At 46.0% G+C, this 18,788-nt stretch overlaps 4 protein-coding genes across 4 annotated transcripts; 3 read left to right on the top strand and 1 right to left on the bottom strand.

The window, feature by feature from the left end:
* Positions 1 to 158: 158 nt before the first annotated feature.
* On the top strand, positions 159 to 1,018 carry BGW36DRAFT_106593 (uncharacterized protein). The gene is made up of 4 exons (XM_046209202.1): positions 159 to 223; positions 286 to 347; positions 443 to 561; positions 616 to 1,018. Exons 3-4 carry the CDS (start codon positions 534 to 536, stop codon positions 816 to 818), a joined length of 231 nt encoding a protein of 76 aa, XP_046075224.1. The 5' UTR covers positions 159 to 223; positions 286 to 347; positions 443 to 533; the 3' UTR covers positions 819 to 1,018.
* A 4,761-nt stretch (positions 1,019 to 5,779) lies between these two features.
* Positions 5,780 to 6,907, top strand: BGW36DRAFT_371678 (uncharacterized protein). The gene is made up of 2 exons (XM_046215399.1): positions 5,780 to 6,751; positions 6,813 to 6,907. Exon 1 carries the CDS (start codon positions 6,260 to 6,262, stop codon positions 6,719 to 6,721), a length of 462 nt encoding a protein of 153 aa, XP_046075223.1. The 5' UTR covers positions 5,780 to 6,259; the 3' UTR covers positions 6,722 to 6,751; positions 6,813 to 6,907.
* A 1,844-nt stretch (positions 6,908 to 8,751) lies between these two features.
* On the bottom strand, positions 8,752 to 13,283 carry BGW36DRAFT_371669 (uncharacterized protein). The gene is made up of 5 exons (XM_046215398.1): positions 12,411 to 13,283; positions 10,582 to 12,351; positions 9,854 to 10,509; positions 9,569 to 9,806; positions 8,752 to 9,414 (listed from the first exon to the last, which is right to left on the bottom strand). Exons 1-5 carry the CDS (start codon positions 12,925 to 12,927, stop codon positions 9,215 to 9,217), a joined length of 3,381 nt encoding a protein of 1,126 aa, XP_046075222.1. The 5' UTR covers positions 12,928 to 13,283; the 3' UTR covers positions 8,752 to 9,214.
* Positions 13,284 to 13,473: 190 nt separating this feature from the next.
* Positions 13,474 to 16,998, top strand: BGW36DRAFT_106487 (P-loop containing nucleoside triphosphate hydrolase protein). Its single transcript, XM_046209201.1, has 5 exons — positions 13,474 to 14,172; positions 14,231 to 14,374; positions 14,428 to 14,612; positions 14,663 to 16,715; positions 16,777 to 16,998. Exons 1-5 carry the CDS (start codon positions 13,726 to 13,728, stop codon positions 16,864 to 16,866), a joined length of 2,919 nt encoding a protein of 972 aa, XP_046075221.1. The 5' UTR covers positions 13,474 to 13,725; the 3' UTR covers positions 16,867 to 16,998.
* The last annotated feature ends 1,790 nt before the right edge of the window (positions 16,999 to 18,788 follow it).

Below are 18,788 nucleotides of genomic sequence, written 5' to 3'. Positions count from 1 at the left end.
TCCTGTCCTGTCCTTTCATTCTTGCTAATTCCGCTCTTTCGTCCTTCTTACTCCGTACGCGACCCGGCATGCAATTGACGCCGCGACTACTCTAGTGCGATCTCTGGCCTGCAATTCTCTCATTTACCCAGTCGTTTATCTCTTCGAGTTCGATGTAATTCACCATTGTCGACCTTAGCGTTTTGCGATAATCTTATCTCTAGCTTTTGGGTTTCTCCTCAATGTGAGTCCTATATTTTTGCCTCCATTACTATGGTGGCCTGCTGACGACCGATGGCACCGCAGCCTCCCGATTGGAGAAGCACCGTAACACGACGTCTTTGACAGTCAAATCACATCGAACACCTATACGCTCTTGGGATTCGTCCGCACAACTAGGAACCCTGTAACCTGTCTCTCAGCAGAAGGTTGTGTTTTCAAACCTTTACGTATTTTAGACCACTGTCAAACGCTCTCGACAATTCATGGTTCATCGAGAATATAATACTATATCAGCTATCTACTAGCGAATAAACAGAGTTTTATCCGGAACCATGGGTCTTGTGGAGAAGTTGCAGAGCAGTAAGTGTCTAAGAAATGGAATAGTCGGCTCTCCTAGACCTAATCATTCCATAGAACTCGAGCTCTACCGCCTCGAGCAACGGTATACCCGCCGACGGCACCGCAGCATGTTGTTTAACGACGTCCAATATGTTGATGGCGAATATGTCTACAATTCGAGCTCTCCCACGTCACCAACTGGAACCGTGTCTAAGAGCTCCACCGGCAGTCACTGGCGACCCTCTTGGGGCCGTTCTACCACTTCCGATTCCCGATAGACGTTTATGATTTATGTCCAAAATCCATCGATGTACATATACATATATTTCTATATATTTGGGAGGACAAGTACAATAGTTAGGACTGCTACTTGTATTGCGAGTTTTCTTACGGATGTACTCGGCTCTTGATGTTGCATATAGCTTTGACGACGAAGAGTGCGAGCGAGTTGTTCTGTATTTCGTTACATCGCATGTCTATATTTGGTTTAACTCGCGTATAAAATCGGCGGTCTCTTGTGTCATGCTTCTCTTATTCGCGCGACTTCATTTTATCTATATGCTATTGGTGTGAATATAACTTGATCTTAACATCTCAAAGGATTCTATTTTGAGTCGCATATAGTCTGACTGGTCTATGTCTTTTGGCCCCCGGATGTGATCACCGAACAGGCCTTCATGCTTTGTTTCTTCCTGGGAAGCCTTGTACCATGGCATCATCCTGGTCGACGTGATAGGCAAGAAGAACAATCGGCCTTTGGTAAACTGGACAATGTGACAACCCTCCAACAAGGCCGATCTAAACAAGTGGTTCATTGGCTGTTCTATACTCCCATCGTAGCCTTGTCTATGTCACGCAGCCGTGCTCTTTACGCTATATATATGAGATTGCGTGTCGAATCAGCCGGAGAACGGCTTGCAGTCTGTCAGATGACTGCAGCCAGTGTATGCTGCCTTTCAAGGAATCCTAATTTCTTGGGTATGTCAACATATGAGATGCCCGGGGATACTTTGAAAAGCAACTTCCATTTCAGTTGTCGATTTGAATATTGCTGTCAAAGTGCTTGCTCTCGCATATGATACAACGCAGTGTAACGGCATCCACGGCCGGATTTATAAATGGCGGATAACATTCACATAGATGGAAAGTGTGCGAGAATATCAAGGCCAATTTCAACTCGCTGGCTGCACTACTTCATCTGACAACCAACTGGCGGCATTGATTGCATCATCACATCAACTAGTGTTTCCGGTGTTATGTTGTCATCTTGGTGGTGACCCCGCACTCACATACCATGACAATTCATTGATAAACTCGGTGTTTTCACGATATCCCTAGAGATTATAATGATAAAAATTGGTGGAGTCAAACAATTCTTGATTTCTTTCTTCTAGAAATACTATCTCATACAGTTCCGGTACTTTACGGACGAACCATGGAGATCCATATCCTTTTCGGAGCGCGAGCCTGATGTGCGGCTGACCATGGGCGGGGTACGAGAAGTCATCCACACCCTATATCTCAGAGAAAAACCTGGTCTTTAAATTAAAACGAGCCTAATTGAGCAAAGGCTATCCGAATTTACGGCGCCATGCATGATTTTCGGCATCTCAATGATTGTGACTTTAGGCTGAGTTCTATGGTCCGTCTATATAAGGAGCTGATCCTTCGTCTCAGCGACAGGCCTTCTTCTTCAAATCCACTATGGACGCGGGTTTCACTCCTTTTATTCCACACGAAATGACCAAGTCCTTGCTACAATCGTTCCATCAGGCTGGACCACCTGCTCGACCCCGCTTAGTCATCCCAGGCGGAAGATGCCTTCTGTCTGCGAGGCGTGCGTCCTAGCGAAAGGGTAAAAAACGCCTTAATAGAGCTTGCTACGCCTACCTTTCTAAAGAATGAGCCTCCCCGTCATCGGTAAACCCGAGTTACACAGTTCACCTCATGCCGTGAGTCTGCCACGAAGCCACACCCTTATTGGAATCACATTGGTCGCAGTCACCGGTCTGAAGTCGCCAGGTGTATGGGGTGGGATGTGAGGGTAAAACATAGCCCCGGCGAGGGCCTGCCCGTTCGCCTCGGGTGCGCCTATACGATTTCTTAACTGCCGATCTATTCATTTCTTTCAGAACGTCTACCTATGACGGGGGATTGTATAGCATGGAGGAGCAGTGGACTTAAAATCTGGACTGGCAATGCCTCCATAGCCTCTGTCGCCCTCCCTCGCCCTCGCCCTCCTCGCCCTGAGACGCCCCGCCATGGCTTGTTTGGTGTATTCTCTTAGATGCCCAAGGCCGATTCTCTCGACGAAGGGGGAGAGAAAAGCTATAAATTAGAGGGAGAATATGACTTCGCTACATCAGTTTTATTGGGTTTCAATTTTACCTGCTAAGTACTGCTCTCGCGAGGACTTTGCCAAACGTGATCAATATAAGTAAGCATATATCTTGTGGTCTTTAGAAGCTCAGAATGTCTAACATAGTTGAGTGCTCTCTAGTCCGCAATCCTCGACCCGCGAACCTCTTTACTCGGCGAAAGAGAAATAAACCACCGTCAAAACAATGGACCATACTCCAGATCAAGCCTTATGGTGGTGTTGTCAATGTCGTGACGGGCCTTTCCCTTTGTGGCAGCCTAAATGTGCGACACCTGGTTGCCAGCATGCTCAAAGCTATTGTTGTCCTCAGGAAGTAGTTCCTGCCCCAAAATAGCGATCTAGAGTATATTCTCAGACGCATGTTGGCCAGACCTTCACAGTTCCATCAATCTTCCATTTAAACGTCATTTCCTACCAGAACATCAAGAATGGTCATCTGGCAGCTCTGAGGTGCATACTAGGTATATATCGGTATCTGTCAACTTCGGCGGACAAATTACCATTGTTTTCTCATAGACCTCTTTTTTGCGCGATCTCTTTTTTCTTACCCCTGAGGGCATTACGGACTGCTTGGCATGGGTTGTTTTCAGCATGGGGTTACGGCGATTTCGGGTATATGTGTTTTATTTTGGTTCTTTAGGCTTATTTCCTCTTGTTGCCATACCGCTGGAAGTCATGTATTTTAGACTATTGTGTTATCCAAATCTATGATGTTATCAGGCGCAAAATTCAAAGTCCAACTCCAGACAAAGATAACCAACTCCACAAACTGTATCGGGGTTCTCCGAATTCCGAATTACTTACTTATTCACTAGTAAAGTGTGACTCACTGTTGTCATGGCTTTTGGTCTGGCCTGCAAAAGAGGGGCAGTGCAGGGTACAGGAATGCGGAATGAGATGTGCATGCATCACGGTGGGGCTCTTCCGGAGCCTCATTCCCCACTGGAGACGATGAATCCTTCACTTCACTTGTAGTTTCTTTTCTTTTTTTCCCCATCACACCGTCTTTCGCACTTAGAATGCAGGATATTCTTGAAAACATGCGTGTTGGACTAGTTTCCGAGTCATTTCCGAGCGTGACGACCAAGCCAAAGTTTAGGCAGCTATCGGTCATCTTCGGGCGTAGAGAAAAATGCCTCGCTCGCAAGGCAGATCGCCGACTGAATAATCAGGCGTGAGTTTACATAATCCTGTGGCTTTTCGTAAGCACCAAAAAGACAAAAATCTTCCTTTGTATTATGGGAGCAATAGCACTGAGATTAGAGGAAAATTGGCAGGGGAGATTACTTTGCAATTGAACCCTTGCCAATACTAGCCTATCAGCCGTCCGTAGGGTTGTAGGGCTCCAACGCCGTGCCACACTGGGAACCCTTAGAGCCCTGGTCGCTGGCAATAGTATCGGACTGCCGATAGCAACAATAATATTGCTGAGTTATTATTGTTATGATGAACTGCTGGCTTGAGCAATACATGTAACGGGTTTGGCCCTGTATTAGCTGCTAGGCACTCGCCTTTCTTTACTTCAGTGCCTAACCTATTTTTATTTTTATTTTTTTTTATCTGAGACAAGATGGCTCTTCTGACGAATGTGGGAGCCTTTGGAAACAGTGAACATAATACTACATCTCAGTTCTATGCTCATAAGTGTATATAAGCCGTATCAACTATTCCGTTCGGGGTCAAATCAGATGACCACCCTGGCCCTAACGCCTAAACGGGTTCGTACGATTACCCATGGATTATTCCCGATTTGGCAGGGTATGCTTCCTCGATTGTGCTGTTGACTGCCCGGGCGCTCATATCTGTCGTTCCGTTCACTGCTAGCATTTAATTACTGGATCCAACCTTACCGGTTTTCCAAGCCATGTTATCGTAAAAGACTCCTTGTCTCAAACAGGCCGAACGTTGGGCAAAACACTGCTGTCAGAGCCGGATCGTCGTACCCTGACCCAGTGGCGCCCTTAGTTGCATGAGGATCGGTGAGTAAAAAGCAGCAATTCACGATGTGGATTGGACAATATTTCGATAAGGCGCAGAAAGAACATCAAGCTAGTGCCACCCTTTGGAACAGTGGTGACAGCGGCTTATTCGTGGTCGATCGAATCGGAGCCTTAACGGTATCGTACTGTAGGTTGGTATCGGGCCCTGACGAAGCGTCAATTTGCGCAACTAAAATGTATATGACATTTGAACTGCTCGTTATACAGCAAATTCTACACAGCCTCCACGATTGACCTTTTCTCTATGCCGGTTGCTTCACTTTGGAGTGCGCCCGGTACGATAAAAACGGGTTAGAAGGTTGGCCGTTGCCCCGGCCGAAGCATACTGCTAATCGTAACTAAGAGAATTACCACCTGCAGCGTGGCTATGAAACTGGATAACAGACGAATTGAAGGTAGTCATATGCCGAGGAGATGGTTTTTGGTTATTTGCCGAATTTCGCTATGGTTTTGCAGTCTGACCAAGCACCTAATCGAGCATTTATTCAACGCTTAATTCAGACTGCGTACATGTAATATAACTAACGACTAATGGGTTGGCTAGAATGGGGCACCTCAGCGCCCATTTGCCCCAAATGACCCTCCCGGTAGCCGGTTTTTCAGACAAATCAATTATTGGAGTTATTATTGGAGGAGTATTCGCATCTTCAGAATTATTACTTTCCCCGAGAAGATGTCGTCGACGATTGCTTGCCAGCACGGGGCGTGACCTGGAACGATGTGGGGATCGATGCCTCAGTCCGTCCCTATCACGTTACTAACCCTAAGATCCACCGCAGGCAAACACAGGCAACCAGGCAGACTTGCTCAGCATACCTGCAGTTAGCATACTTAAACAGCAATAGTCATAAAATAATGGCCTCGATTCATACATTTCCTTTCTTTGCCCTTCTATTGGGTGGGCGCCGGGTGTTTGCCTAAACATGGGCGCACATCTCGTCCCATGACTGGTTACAAAGCTATTGATATTGCATTTCCTACCTGCTACTGCGCTTGTCTGCCTGATACCACTAATGCATCTACATATGCAGTTCTGCCCCTGGGCTGTGTTCATTCTTTGCCTTACCAGTGACCCAGGACAAAGCCACAAACCCTTCTTCAGCTTTGTTTCATAGTGGCTTTGAACCAAAGCCGTTCCGACGTAACTTACAGTCCCTGTGGATGCGATTGACTTATAAGAAGCCGCGATTCCCTCGTAGTTTATTTCATCCCATCTTCTCTTCACTCAAACCATCCATCTGAAACTATCCCACGGTCTTCCAACGCAGCAGTAACATTCAATTTGGCTTTCGTTATATACTCTAAGGACCTCACCACCTCAGCACGCAATCTCACCGCCATGCCTTACACAACAGTGTGGTACTGCTGCAACTGCAGCTACGGACCATGCAACCTAGAACTTGACATCGCTTGCCCTATGTGCGGCACCAGACGCTGCGATGGCTGCAAGATCGAAGTTATGAATAGCGTCTACTCAACCTTTCCTCCTGCTCAGGGACCAATACGCCCTTCGATGGAGCTTTCTCAAACCTGCAACACATTCTTACCTACTTGCAACTCAATACACCACTCTGAGGGACTCAGCATCCCCACGTTCTCGGCGGTAGGCCGATTGCCATTCATAGCAGAATCGGGCACTGCTTCTGCCTACAACATTTTTGGTCACAGTGGTCTTTTAAGACAATTGCCCAACAATTACTACTATTGTTGCCAATGCAATGACGGTCCTAAAATGTACGACAACCAGCCTCAGTGTGTGAATTGCTGCCACACAATCTGCTTCAACTGCAGAGCAGCTTGAGAACCTCATGCACGAAATTTTTATAAAAAGGTCGGTAGCAAGTCTGCATTTCACAGAAATCATAAAGACGAGTTGCTCATTTCTGATATAGACTTACATCGGCGTTTTTGGGTGCATAAATTGACTGCATTTGGCGAGGGACTGTTCGATAGATAGGGCATGCTTTTTTTCTGACACATTTCATTTTCGCATATTCATACCATATTTCCATATATTTCGACATTTTTTGATATCTCTTTTTGCAGACATGACTATTTTCATGACGCTTATGTTGTTTTCTTGCTGGATTGAAGGTTATTGGGGAAAGTAATGATGGTGTGATGTTTTCCCTTTTTTATTGATGGTTGTCTTTTGGCGCGTTACTGTAGCATTTTGAGCTTGACCACTCGCATCTTTCATGTATTATACCGTTGTATTCTGCTCTTTACTTTAATATCGGGCTTCTTCCGATCAATCTGACATCTTTGTTGACTTCCAGTGGCGAATCAGAATGGCTACATCAGACTTGAAGGCACTAGTAATGGCTTTGTCAACTGAGTCATCTCAAGCCCCTCCTTTCGTACATGATGCATAAGATGAGCGTGAAGTACCCGCCCTGAGGCGCTTTCAATTGCGACGAATTGTGACTAGGCACTCCCTGAGTCAGTGGGCGTTTGTAGTACCCAGTATGATTCGCAGGTTTTATGCATAAAGGTAATGGCATTCAAATTCGTGACATGTGAAATTTGAGAGAAAGCCAATGATAACCCCAGAAATCAAAAGACAGGATTCTTTTTGACGAAAAAAAGTGGAAAAAGGGTATGTTATTTATCCTGCAAGGTGCATGATCGAGGCGACGTTGTGCGTTGAGTCAGGATTACTAGTCCAGTCACATGCCAAGCGGAGGCAGAGCCTCATCCAGCTTTTGATGATTCATAGTATTAGGGGCTGTTTCATTGGCTAGAACACAGTTTGCAGATCGCAGATATGGCTGCTTACATAATCGCCAGCCATTTGCCCATAGAAATGGAATATATTCGGCTTATTTTACTTCTCAATGTAGATAATAACGACAAAAAAAATATAAATGTAAAAACAAGAAAACAACTTTTGACTGCTCCGCAAGCTGGAGCCAACTTGCCGAAGAACAATGATCTTCTTTGCGGGGGACTGAACTCCGGATGGGCTAGCTCCATTGTACACGCTCAGCTGAAAGCGCCAGCCCGTTACTTACAATACATGTAGCATACACGCATCACAACGATTCCCCTACCATACCATTGCTGCACAGAGCGCACTCGAAACTAATTTTTAAATATGAATTATAATATAACCTGATTATTATTTATTATTTCTTTTTTAGAAAAACCACTTGATCCTTCTCTAAACAAGGAACTATCTTGAACATGAACGGGCAACGGAAAAAAAGGCCCGGTGTATTTTATCAGCTCGCTCGTTACGTCAGGGTCGATTTAAGTGCAATCACCTTGTTACTTTTAATTTCTAGCTTTAAAATCTTCCCTCATGACTCATAGCTGCGCCCCGATCGACCCTAGTAATAATTCCACGACCTTCATCACTATGTATTACCCAGGACCGTTTCTTCTTTCGTTCGTTTGGCCTGGAAAAACAGGCAGGGTGGGTCAAGCGTTCATACCCTTCAGCGGCTTCTCGAGCTGAACCAGAGTATGCCTTGCATGGTGAAGCCATAGCCAAGGCGAACTCCAATCTCTAAGCCTCTGATATGTATTGCTAGAGGAAATGCTATTCATCTATGTAGCTTGGGCTGATCGACTGAGCATAGAGTAGAGTCGGGGGTTAGAACATTCGAGGATCCTGGCTTGTGAGGGTGAGTGATAAGTTAGCCTTGCTTACTGCCAGGGGACCCGGGGTCATTGTTGGCTTCTTAGGGTTTTGGTGCCATGCTTCTGAATTTATGTGGCGTTACTTAAGCAGTCTTGCCAGGACGATAGATAATTTAATCGGGTGCAGAAAAGTTAGAGGAAATGCATATTTGCATCTCAACCCATCGTCTGGTCAAAGAAGTAGAGGGAATATCAACTTTAATTAACGTAATTAATTCACTATGCTAAGAGAGAGCGATGTGCCATTGGCTTGTTGCCCAGCATCAAAGTCTGACTCGCCCCGTAGATGGCAAGATCTAACTTGATCGTTCTACGTCGCGCGGGCAGTCTAGTGACTGCCAAATGATACCTAGTACCATTAAGTATTGGATCCTGAAAATGCAGAAGGATGCCAATGTGCCACACAAGACGAGGAAAAACGCCTCCAATGCTACGCTTAGGAGCAAAGCATACCTGTATTCATGCAAATAAAAAACGGGGTATGAACTGAAGAAACCAAAAAAAAGAGGTTTGCAAATGGAAGTCAGAAACTGGGTCAGGCAACTCGTATGGAAGTTGCGCAATGATTTCAAGATGCAAAGATCGGCCGTTAACAGATAATTCTGTTTGCGCCGACTGAAAGGTATAAGGGAGTCATACCGGATGCAGGTTACAAAGGAAGAATTCGTGAAGGATCCGAAAGGAAGCGTCTACGGTATGCGGCAATCTCGTTGGCAACGGTAAAGAAATCTTTCACCTGATCGCGCTGCAATGTGTTGATGATGGTTTTCAATCCTTCAAGGAACTCGTCTCTTTCCTCTGCCGTTTTGCCTTCCCGCTGGTTACCCATTTCAACAAGGATCTTGTCGTCTAACATGTCAAAAAGCCAACTAGGAGTCAGTGTCCGTCTGTTAAGGTGGAAAGGGGTGAATAATAAAAAAAGGAGAAATTGGGGAGAATAACGGATTGTAAGAGTGAAGGTGTAAACTTGAATAGAAAATGACGTGCTAGGCCACCAACGCACCGGGCATCACCATGTCGCGCCAATGCTGAAATTCGCATGTAGTATCATTGCATACCCCTCCAGCGGATTCGTAGGGGCAAATGGCCAGAGATGGATCAATCTTATGACTGTATTTCAGTGATCGATAGCTGTCACTAACTTCCTGTGCGAAATTGGGATGATAACGATAGGCTCTGAAGTATTTCAAAGGACTTTCATAGGGCGAGAATTTAAATGTCTTGATAGCCCTGTCTACATTCTATAACCTCGTCAGTAAGTGAATTCGGTTGATTATGACTAACCTACGTCAAGAGCATCATTTTTCGATGCAATGACAACTTGTTCCTGAAGCTTGGGGGTTAGTTCCACGTCAGCCTCACTGTGAGAGGATGGAGAAACGGGGATAGTGTCCATCTCTACATCGTCACCACTGGGACCTAGTTGGGGAGAATACACTTCCTCTCCGTCTTCAGGTTCTGGGGGCTCATAATTGTCAGACACCATGAGAGAGTCCTGAGAAGTATTGCGCTCAAGATTTTCAGCGACTGGTTCATTTGACTCCGCATTTCCTGGCATATCGAGAACATCCTCAGAACCACCGGTTGGCAAAGGGTCACTATCCAGATTATGTATATTAGGAGACTCATTGCTCGGTAATGATGTTGAGATTTGAGGTTCAGGCTCGGGCTCGGGTTCTAACTCTTCTTCTATTGAACTTGGCTCTGGGCTGCTAGAAGACTCATCCATTGACGAGTCTGACGCTTCCAAGTTCGAGTCTTGAGGTTCAAAGATATCACAGGGATCCTCACAGGTCTCGGGAGAGCCATGACCAATAGAAGAAATTTCGTGGTCAACTGGCAGAGTTTGATTCACGGATTGGGGTTTTATGAGTTTCGAGTCTTCAGATATTCGCGCTTGAGTGTTAGGAGAAGTAGCATTAGCTTCATTATCAAAGGAATTTCCTGTGAAGGCAGCAAGTAATTAGTGGGATCGCGTGATATGCTATCGAGCGCTGGAAAAAATGAAAGACTTACCTTGTGCAGCGTCGGCACGCTGTTTTTCTTCCGTAGCTGCTTGAACTGCTTCCATGGTTAATCCCTGCGTTTCTATGATGAGCGTCTCCAGCTCATCCATCAGTTGTTTCCGTCCTTCCCGACCTTTAACGATCTCAGCCAAGAGTCCCTCTTCTTGGGTTTTGAATCCCGCTAGCTTGGCCTGAATCCTTGATATCTCGTCATCTAAAGTCGGTAGACCCGTTTCGATTTCTTGTTTGCGTAATAACTTGAGCCTCATTTTATCTAAATCAGAAAGATCCATCGACGCTAACAATTGAATTGGAGAATCCATAGATATGTTGGAAGCAGTGGACTTGGCAAGCAAAGCCTGTGGGGCTTCTAACCGGTTATTTGTAGTTCCAGGTAGGTTATCGGTTGATCCAAGAGATTCGGACGCCGAAACAGATGATACTGTGGTTTCATTTCCTTTCTTAGCCTTTTTTTCCTCAAATTCAGCTATCCGACGTCGCATGGCCTTGATTGCAAGATCTTTCTGACGGAGACTTTCCGCGTCATTGAGGCGATTTTGAGGGGTGGCGGACGCCGACGATCTCTGGTACGACAGTCCGCTCGAATGGGGAAAACTTGACTTTTGGGACGCGGTATCGTCCATCGCATCTAGCATTGCAGCGTCATTACCATCATTGTCCGAGGATTCATCCTCACTGATGTCAATGACTAATCGATCTTCAGTAACTAATGGCTTCTTGGATTTCGGAACAAACTCATCAAAATCTGAAGCTCGAGGGCGTTTGGCAGGAGTTCTCCCAGGTCTTGTAGCATTACTTGATATATTTTCAATATTTGTCGGTGTAGGCGATGATTTGGCATCTGAAGAGGATGTCGAGATTCCAGGTATATTGGAAGTTGTCATTTGTGGGGGCGTCTGAGGTTTACCGGAGAAGGGTGGTCGTTCCGGTAGAGGATGAGATAAAATGGGAGGTGATATAGTTTTGGAATTTGGAGCAATATTTGCAGTCCCTTGAGCTGTGGTGAAGTTTTCTTGTTGAAATTGCTGTCTTTTGAGTCCCATTTTCTTGAGTTGTTCAATACGCTGCCTCGCCAACTCAGTTTGGGCTTTATTCTTCTCTTTGGGCTGTGTTGCCGCGGAGGCTTTGGGCGATACTGCAACCTCTGTGACTTCGCTTGTATCACTCATCATAACGGAAGCCGGCCTGAGGGTTGGTTCGGCAGATCTGGACTTGGGGACTGCGATGGCAGACTTTTTAGCTTTGGCAGCAAGCATCCGTGCAATGACGTCCTTCCGCTCGAGCGGCTTTCCTGCGAGGGACACAGAGGGTTCTTCTTTTTCTGTTAAAACGGCGGAGCTTGGTGCATTGATTTGAGCACTGGCCGGTGGGGAAATTGTAACATTAGTAGTTGGGTATTTGCGGGATGCCTCGGGTGTCGCTGTAAGATCGATGGTGTCATGTTTAACAAGCGAATTAGAATCCGAAAGAGAATGAGTAATTTTGATGCCGATATCATCATATAGTTGTTTGAGAATGTTCGGATCGATGTTTTCCTTCAAAAGTTCATGGAATCGAATATTGTGGGGAGCTAACCCAAGCAAAGCCCCTTGAGCCATGACACGAATTTGAGCGACAGTCTTCCCGGTAATATATGAAGGTTCATTATTAGAGCTTTCAGAAAACTCGTCTTGCGATCCAAATTCACTGGAGCTGCGAGTTGCTCTCTGGGACGCAGCGGTTACTGGGTCGATGGTAATGGTCATTGGTGGATTGTAAGCTTCAAATAATTAGTAATTAATAGTATATTAGATGAGATGAATTCAATCGTCTACTTACGAGATTCTGAACGTTCTCTTTGATATTGATTGCTTCTCAAATTGGCTGATTCGTTGCCCGAGGCATCGCTGACTTCGCCTTCTTCCCGATCTGTTTCATCTTGCGTTGTTGGCAGAAAGCCCTCGTGGGAGCTGATTGTTGGTTGATTTGCCTGCGGCTGAAACGCTGCAGATGGGTGAGGTTGTCTAAACGCGGGGGTCGAGAGGGAGGCGTCTGGCGTGAAAAAAATCGAGCCTTTTGTTGCCCCAGGGTGGGGAACAGGATCAAGGTTTTCGCTAAATGAATGTGGAAGATATACAGATGGAATTGAGTCAGATGGCATACCGAGGCCCGGTAATTGCGTAGCGGGATGCGTCACAAACGGCAGGGTAGCGAAGTTCCCTGTAGCCATGGGATTGTTCATAGAATGAAAATCAGCTTCAGGCCGACCGCTCGAATTATGCGAGACATGGGCCGACCAGTGTTGCCCGTACTTTGATGGGCCTGGAAAAGTCGGGGTTGGTGGAAATTGCGACATGGTGCGATCAAGCTTGGTCCGGTGCTGAGTGGTGAGCTCAGCTCAGTCTAAACACGAAAGAGAAAATTCGATGATGAAAAACGTGTCGACGAGACTGGATACGCCGTTATAATATCTAATTCCAGGGAGCGAACCAATCATCGATATCGAAAAAGACACAGCTGATTTGTTATTCGATGCGAAGCCATAAAGAAAGTGATCGGTCGCGTCTTCAAGGTTCTTCACGCTGATGGTACTGTGGCTTCTCTTACAAGGCAAGCTGCGTTTGAGTTGTTTCTAATCTTGAGAATCTCAGGATAAACGACTCGAACCGTTCGATTAATTGATCAAAGTCGTGGTTGAGTATGGGATCACCAAGGAGAAAATGTGACAGGCCATCGTAGAAGACTTCGCAAGTGCGCAGAATAGGGTGGCACGTGATTCAGGCGGTGAGCTGGTCTCCTTTTTTGCCGGCAGCTGGCATGGCCCGTGCGGTGACCTACGTAACGACGAATTGGCTCTCTTAGTTGCGGAGCAAGATCGCTCTCGGCAAAAGGTAAACAAACAGGAAGCCCCGAGTCTGATCGAGGCTCTCCTCCACGATTCGCACGACAACGACAACGCTGCTACATCGCAATTGCACCCTCTTTCTCCCATAAACCGGGTCCCATTACAGACTTCAGCTTCTACATTTTCCCTCTCCTCATTTTGTTGCTATTCCTGGGTCTTGGTGTCTTGGTTTTGTCCCTCCCTCCGGATTCACGCGCCGTTGCTCTTTCAATGAATTCATAACATCGGGATGCTTTGAATATATCAACAATGCAACCTTCATCGCTAGGCGGCTCTCCGAGGCGCAACAATCCCTTCGGCCGGCACTCCCCCTCCCCCTCTCCCAGTCCTCAGGTACCGCCTTCACGTCCAAAATCTGCAGTTTTTTCAACATCCATTGCGGAATTTGAGAAACGATCACATGGACGTAACTCATCCTTGTCACACTCCCCAGCGGTTACAGTTGTATCAGATAGCCGACATCGATCAACTTCTTTTCGACAGAATATTCACACATCGGGGACCTTCGCGCCTCAGTTTATCAAGTCTGAAGAGCTGCGGAGAGGAACGGATCCAGTACATGGCCTGGAAGGCAATAATGACTTCTCGGGGAAGCGCTATGTGTGGCTGAAAGATGCCGAAAAGGCTTTCGTTAGAGGCGAGGTGGTCGAAGAAAGGGACAATGGCGAGTTGTCAGTGCGATGTGAAGACGGTAGTGTATGCATGTCGAAGGTTCTCTCGTGTGGTCACCGCTGATTTTGTGCTTTAACGTTAGGAACGAAATGTCAACTCGGAGCATGTTGATAAAGTAAACCCAGCAAAGTTCGATAAAGCCGATGACATGGCTGAATTAACGCATTTAAATGAAGCGTCTGTGGTGCACAATTTGCACTTGCGATACCAGTCGGACCTTATCTATGTCCGTCAACAAAAAATCCAATTTTTTGATACTATGTACTAATGATTGGGCAGACATATTCCGGACTTTTCTTGGTGACAGTAAACCCGTATTGTCCACTCCCAATCTACACGAATGAGTATGTGAGAATGTATAAAGGACAAAACAGAGAGGACACGCGACCACATATTTTTGCAATGGCAGATCAAGCTTTCCGGAATCTTGTGGAAGAGGGTGAGCACCAGAGTATTCTTGTGACGTACGTCTATCATTGGTTTTATTACATTGACATGCTAATTGAGAGTACAGGGGTGAGTCAGGCGCTGGAAAAACCGAAAACACCAAAAAGGTCATCCAGTATCTGGCGGCAGTAGCCACTTCCGAAGCATCTGCATCTCGATCCACAGGAAAACAACTCTCCAATCTTTCTCAGCAAATTCTTCGCGCCAATCCTATTCTAGAGGCTTTCGGAAATGCCCAGACAGTGCGGAACAACAATTCTTCACGATTCGGAAAATTTATACGAATAGAGTTCACACGCTCTGGTCAAATATCTGGTGCTTATATTGACTGGGTTTTGCTGGAAAAGTCAAGGGTGGTGAAACCTAATAACCGAGAACGAAATTACCATATCTTCTACCAGCTTCTACAAGGTGCTGACAAGGAGCTCAGGCAGAACCTACTCCTGTTTGATTTACAAATTGAAGATTTTGCGTATACCAAGGACGGCAACGACTCGATCGCCGGAGTCTCCGATACCGAGGAGTGGAATTCACTCATGGAGGCATTCCAGGTCATGAATTTCTCCAACGACGACCGTTTGTGCATTCTACGTACAATAGCGGCTATTTTGCATCTCGGAAACATTACTGTCACCAAAGAGAGTATTCGCGGTGACCAGGCCGCCTTGGCACATGAAGCTTATGAAAGTCTGGAAAAAGCATGTCGTCTCCTTGGAGTGGACATGGACACTTTCGAAAAGGGCCTTCTACACCCACGAGTTAAAGCTGGCCGGGAGTGGGTTGAAAAAGTCCAAACACCTGAACAGGTTAGACTGGCTCTTGATGCGTTGGCGAAAGGCATTTACGAGAGATGCTTTGGTGATCTGGTCAACCGCATCAACAATCAATTGGATAGACGTAGCCAAACAAGTGACGACACCTTTTTTATCGGCGTGTTAGACATTGCGGGGTTTGAAATTTTCGAAACGAACAGCTTTGAGCAACTCTGCATCAATTACACTAACGAAAAACTTCAGCAATTCTTCAACCATCACATGTTCGTTCTTGAACAGGAAGAATATGCCAGAGAACAGATTGAGTGGCAATTTATCGATTTTGGAAAAGACCTTCAGCCGACAATCGACCTTATTGAACTGACCAATCCTATTGGTATTTTTTCGTGTCTAGATGAAGATTGTGTGATGCCTAAAGCTTCTGACAAGTCATTTACTGAGAAATTGCATTCTCTCTGGGATGGAAACTCTCCTAAGTATCGCCCATCACGGTTAAAACAAGGCTTTGTTTTAACGCATTATGCGGCCGAGGTTGAATATACAACTGATGATTGGCTGGAGAAGAATAAAGATCCCTTGAACGATAACGTAACTCGTTTGCTGTCTTCTTCAACTGACAAGCACGTGGCAAATCTGTTCTCGGATTACATCGATGCGGATGACGAGCAAGGCTTTTCACGAAGCCGAGTGAAGAAAGGACTTTTCCGCACTGTGGCTCAGAGACATAAGGACCAACTATCAAGCTTGATGAACCAGTTGCACTCTACACACCCCCATTTTGTTCGCTGCATATTGCCAAATCATAAGAAAAGACCAAAACTTTTCAACGCACCTCTCGTTCTCGATCAATTGCGTTGCAATGGTGTCCTTGAAGGAATTCGCATTGCTCGTACTGGCTTTCCGAATCGTCTGTTGTTTAGCGAATTCCGTCAACGTTATGAAGTCCTATGTCGCGATATGCCTAAAGGATATTTGGAAGGGCAGAATGCCGCCCAGATTATCTTAACAAAACTAGGTCTAGACAAGACGTGGTATCGAGTTGGCCGAACTAAGGTATTTTTCAGGGCTGGTGTTCTCGCAGAGCTTGAGGAGCAGCGCGATGCTCTTATCCGCGAAATTATGACTCGCTTTCAATCGGTCGCCAGGGGTTTCGTTCAGAGACGCATAGCCAATAAGCGCTTGTATAGGGCAGAGGCCACTCGAATTATCCAGAGAAATTTTCATGTTTACTTGGATATGCAATCAAATCCTTGGTGGAGACTCTTTACAAAGATGAAGCCTCTACTCGGTGCTACTCGAACTGCCGCGGAAGTGAAGAGGCGAGACGAAAAAATCGAGAAACTTGAGGTACGGATGCAACAGGATCTAGCAGAGCGTCATAAGTTGGAAGAAGACAAACGGCGTGCAGATGTGGAGATCAACCGTATTAAACAGACTCTGGAGAGCGAGCGAGCTCTTGCTTTGGATAAAGAAGAGATTTTCAAGCGCCTTCAGGTGAGAGAGGTTGAGTTGAGCGATAAGCTAGCAGGAGCCATTGCCGACCAGGAGAAGCTCGAAGATCAATTGGACGAGCTTATCGATGCAAAGCGAAAGGCAGAAGACCAACTCGACTCTAGGAAGGTTCAGCTGGAGCAGGCCGGGCAGATCATTACAAGACTAGAGGCAGAAAAACAAGAGCTGCAAGATCACCTTTCAGCAGTAGAGTCTCAGTTGACAGATCTAGAAAATACTCGTTCTAACAAGGACTCTGAAGTGGCGACAATGACACAAGAGATCAGAATGCTACAGAGTCAAGTCAGCTTGAAGGACCGAAAGTTGCAGGATCTGGAAGCGAAGTTGTTGAAATCCGACCAAGCTCTTGACGTCAAACTGGCAAAGACTGCTAAAGACTTAGACGTCTCGCGCAAAAAAGTCAAGGAACTTTTCGATGAAAATAAATCAATCCGACAAGAGATTGTCGAGCTTTCGACAACTTCTACCGGCTATGAAGAGATGCTTCGACGCAAAGAGGGCGAACTATCGGTTCTTCGAAGCGATACGAAAAGGCACGAAGAGGAGAAGAAAAGCTTGGAAACGGAAAAGATATCTTTAGCCACTCGATACGAAGATATGCAGAAGCGTCTCCGCGAACTTCAAGCACAGGCGGACGCAATGAAGTCAGAAAAGGTTACACTAGAGCGCGAGGCAGCAGATGTCAAGAAGCTGCTTGAGGCAAAGATGACCGAAGACGCCGAAGCCGGCCATAGCAGGAGACTCCTTGACCAGCAAGTCCAGGATTTGAAAGCCCAACTTTTCCAACTGCAAGCAGATCTCAGTCGGGAGCGACAGTCTAGAGATGATGTTCAAATGCTTGGGGACCATAAACTTGCAGAACTCAAATCAAAACACGAGGCTTTGAACGAAGCCAAGATTATCATAGAGAAGGAGATGTATATTCAGCAAGACACCCTCCGCCGTGCCACCGAAGCTCGCACAGTCGCTGAGCAAGCCCGTAAAGAACTTCAGGCTGAGTTGATTAAAATGCGTGAACGATTTGCCAATGCTGAGAAGGCACGCATAGATGCTGAAGGTAGCATCGAGCGAAACCTCATAAACCAGGCTAATGAACGACAAGCAAATCTTCGTAAGGAAATCGATACCATAGCTATGCGACTGCAAGAAACAGACGCGGAAAAGTCCCGTCTCTCTGTCCAGGTTCATGAACTTACCCAAATGTTGGCGGACTCTGAAACATTCCGTGAACGTCATGATCAACATAAGGAGCGGCTAGAACGAGAGCTTGTCACCGTTAAAGGGAGGCTGACTGCTTCGGAAAATGATAATCGAGCGCTCTTGAACAAGATACAACAAAAGAATCTAGACATCGCTCGATCCAACTCAAAGGCCAGTGAAAACCAACGAACCCGAATTTCGCAGTTACAGAATGAAAAGGCGAAGCTAGAAGAAGAGTTCAAAAAGATCCAACGGCAGCTGGGTGATGCACAGGTCACCATAACATCTATTGAAAAACAGAAAGAGAAGTTAGCTCTCACTGTTGAAGACTTGAACCATGAAGTCGCACGTGAGCACAAAGCCAGCCGTAACGCAGAAAAAGCCTCATCAGCTGCTACAATCCAACTTTCTGAATTGAACAGAAATTTGGAGACTGAGAGACAATTACGGACTCAAGCACAGGCCAATACCCGACAGCTGCAGGCAGCTCTAGATCAATCACACAAAGAGATAGAGGATTGCCATCAGCAATTAATGCTTCTGCACAAAGTTTTTGATCCTGAGACCTCTGAAACGCCGACGTCTTGGGATGCCGTACAACCAGAGATCTCTAAGAAAGTGGATCTCGCACAGCTTCTTGAGCTGGCACACAATGAATTACGTGTCTCTGAAGAAAAGTACGCAAGGGCAGAAAGTCAGTTGTCTGAA

The sequence above is a fragment of the Talaromyces proteolyticus genome (genome assembly GCF_021365285.1).
Source record: "Talaromyces proteolyticus strain PMI_201 chromosome Unknown BGW36scaffold_3, whole genome shotgun sequence".
In the NCBI taxonomy this organism is placed as follows: Eukaryota; Fungi; Ascomycota; class Eurotiomycetes; order Eurotiales; family Trichocomaceae; genus Talaromyces; species Talaromyces proteolyticus.
This window is presented reverse-complemented; position numbering and strand designations above follow the sequence as displayed.

Bases quoted from the DNA above. Each gene is read 5' to 3' on its own strand.
- BGW36DRAFT_106593 (XM_046209202.1), top strand. From the start codon at position 534: ATGGGTCTTGTGGAGAAGTTGCAGAGCA. The intron at 562-615 runs GTAAGTGTCTAA...ATCATTCCATAG, and splicing joins TGTGGAGAAGTTGCAGAGCA to AACTCGAGCTCTACCGCCTC.
- BGW36DRAFT_371678 (XM_046215399.1), top strand. From the start codon at position 6,260: ATGCCTTACACAACAGTGTGGTACTGCTGCAACTGCAGCTACGGACCA.
- BGW36DRAFT_371669 (XM_046215398.1), bottom strand. From the start codon at position 12,927: ATGTCGCAATTTCCACCAACCCCGACTTTTCCAGGCCCATCAAAGTAC. The intron at 12,352-12,410 runs GTAAGTAGACGA...AATTATTTGAAG, and splicing joins AAGAGAACGTTCAGAATCTC to CTTACAATCCACCAATGACC. The intron at 9,807-9,853 runs GTAGGTTAGTCA...ACGAGGTTATAG, and splicing joins CGAAAAATGATGCTCTTGAC to AATGTAGACAGGGCTATCAA.
- BGW36DRAFT_106487 (XM_046209201.1), top strand. From the start codon at position 13,726: ATGCAACCTTCATCGCTAGGCGGCTCTCCGAGGCGCAACAATCCCTTC. The intron at 14,375-14,427 runs GTCCGTCAACAA...ATGATTGGGCAG, and splicing joins ACCAGTCGGACCTTATCTAT to ACATATTCCGGACTTTTCTT. The intron at 14,613-14,662 runs GTACGTCTATCA...TTGAGAGTACAG, and splicing joins CACCAGAGTATTCTTGTGAC to GGGTGAGTCAGGCGCTGGAA.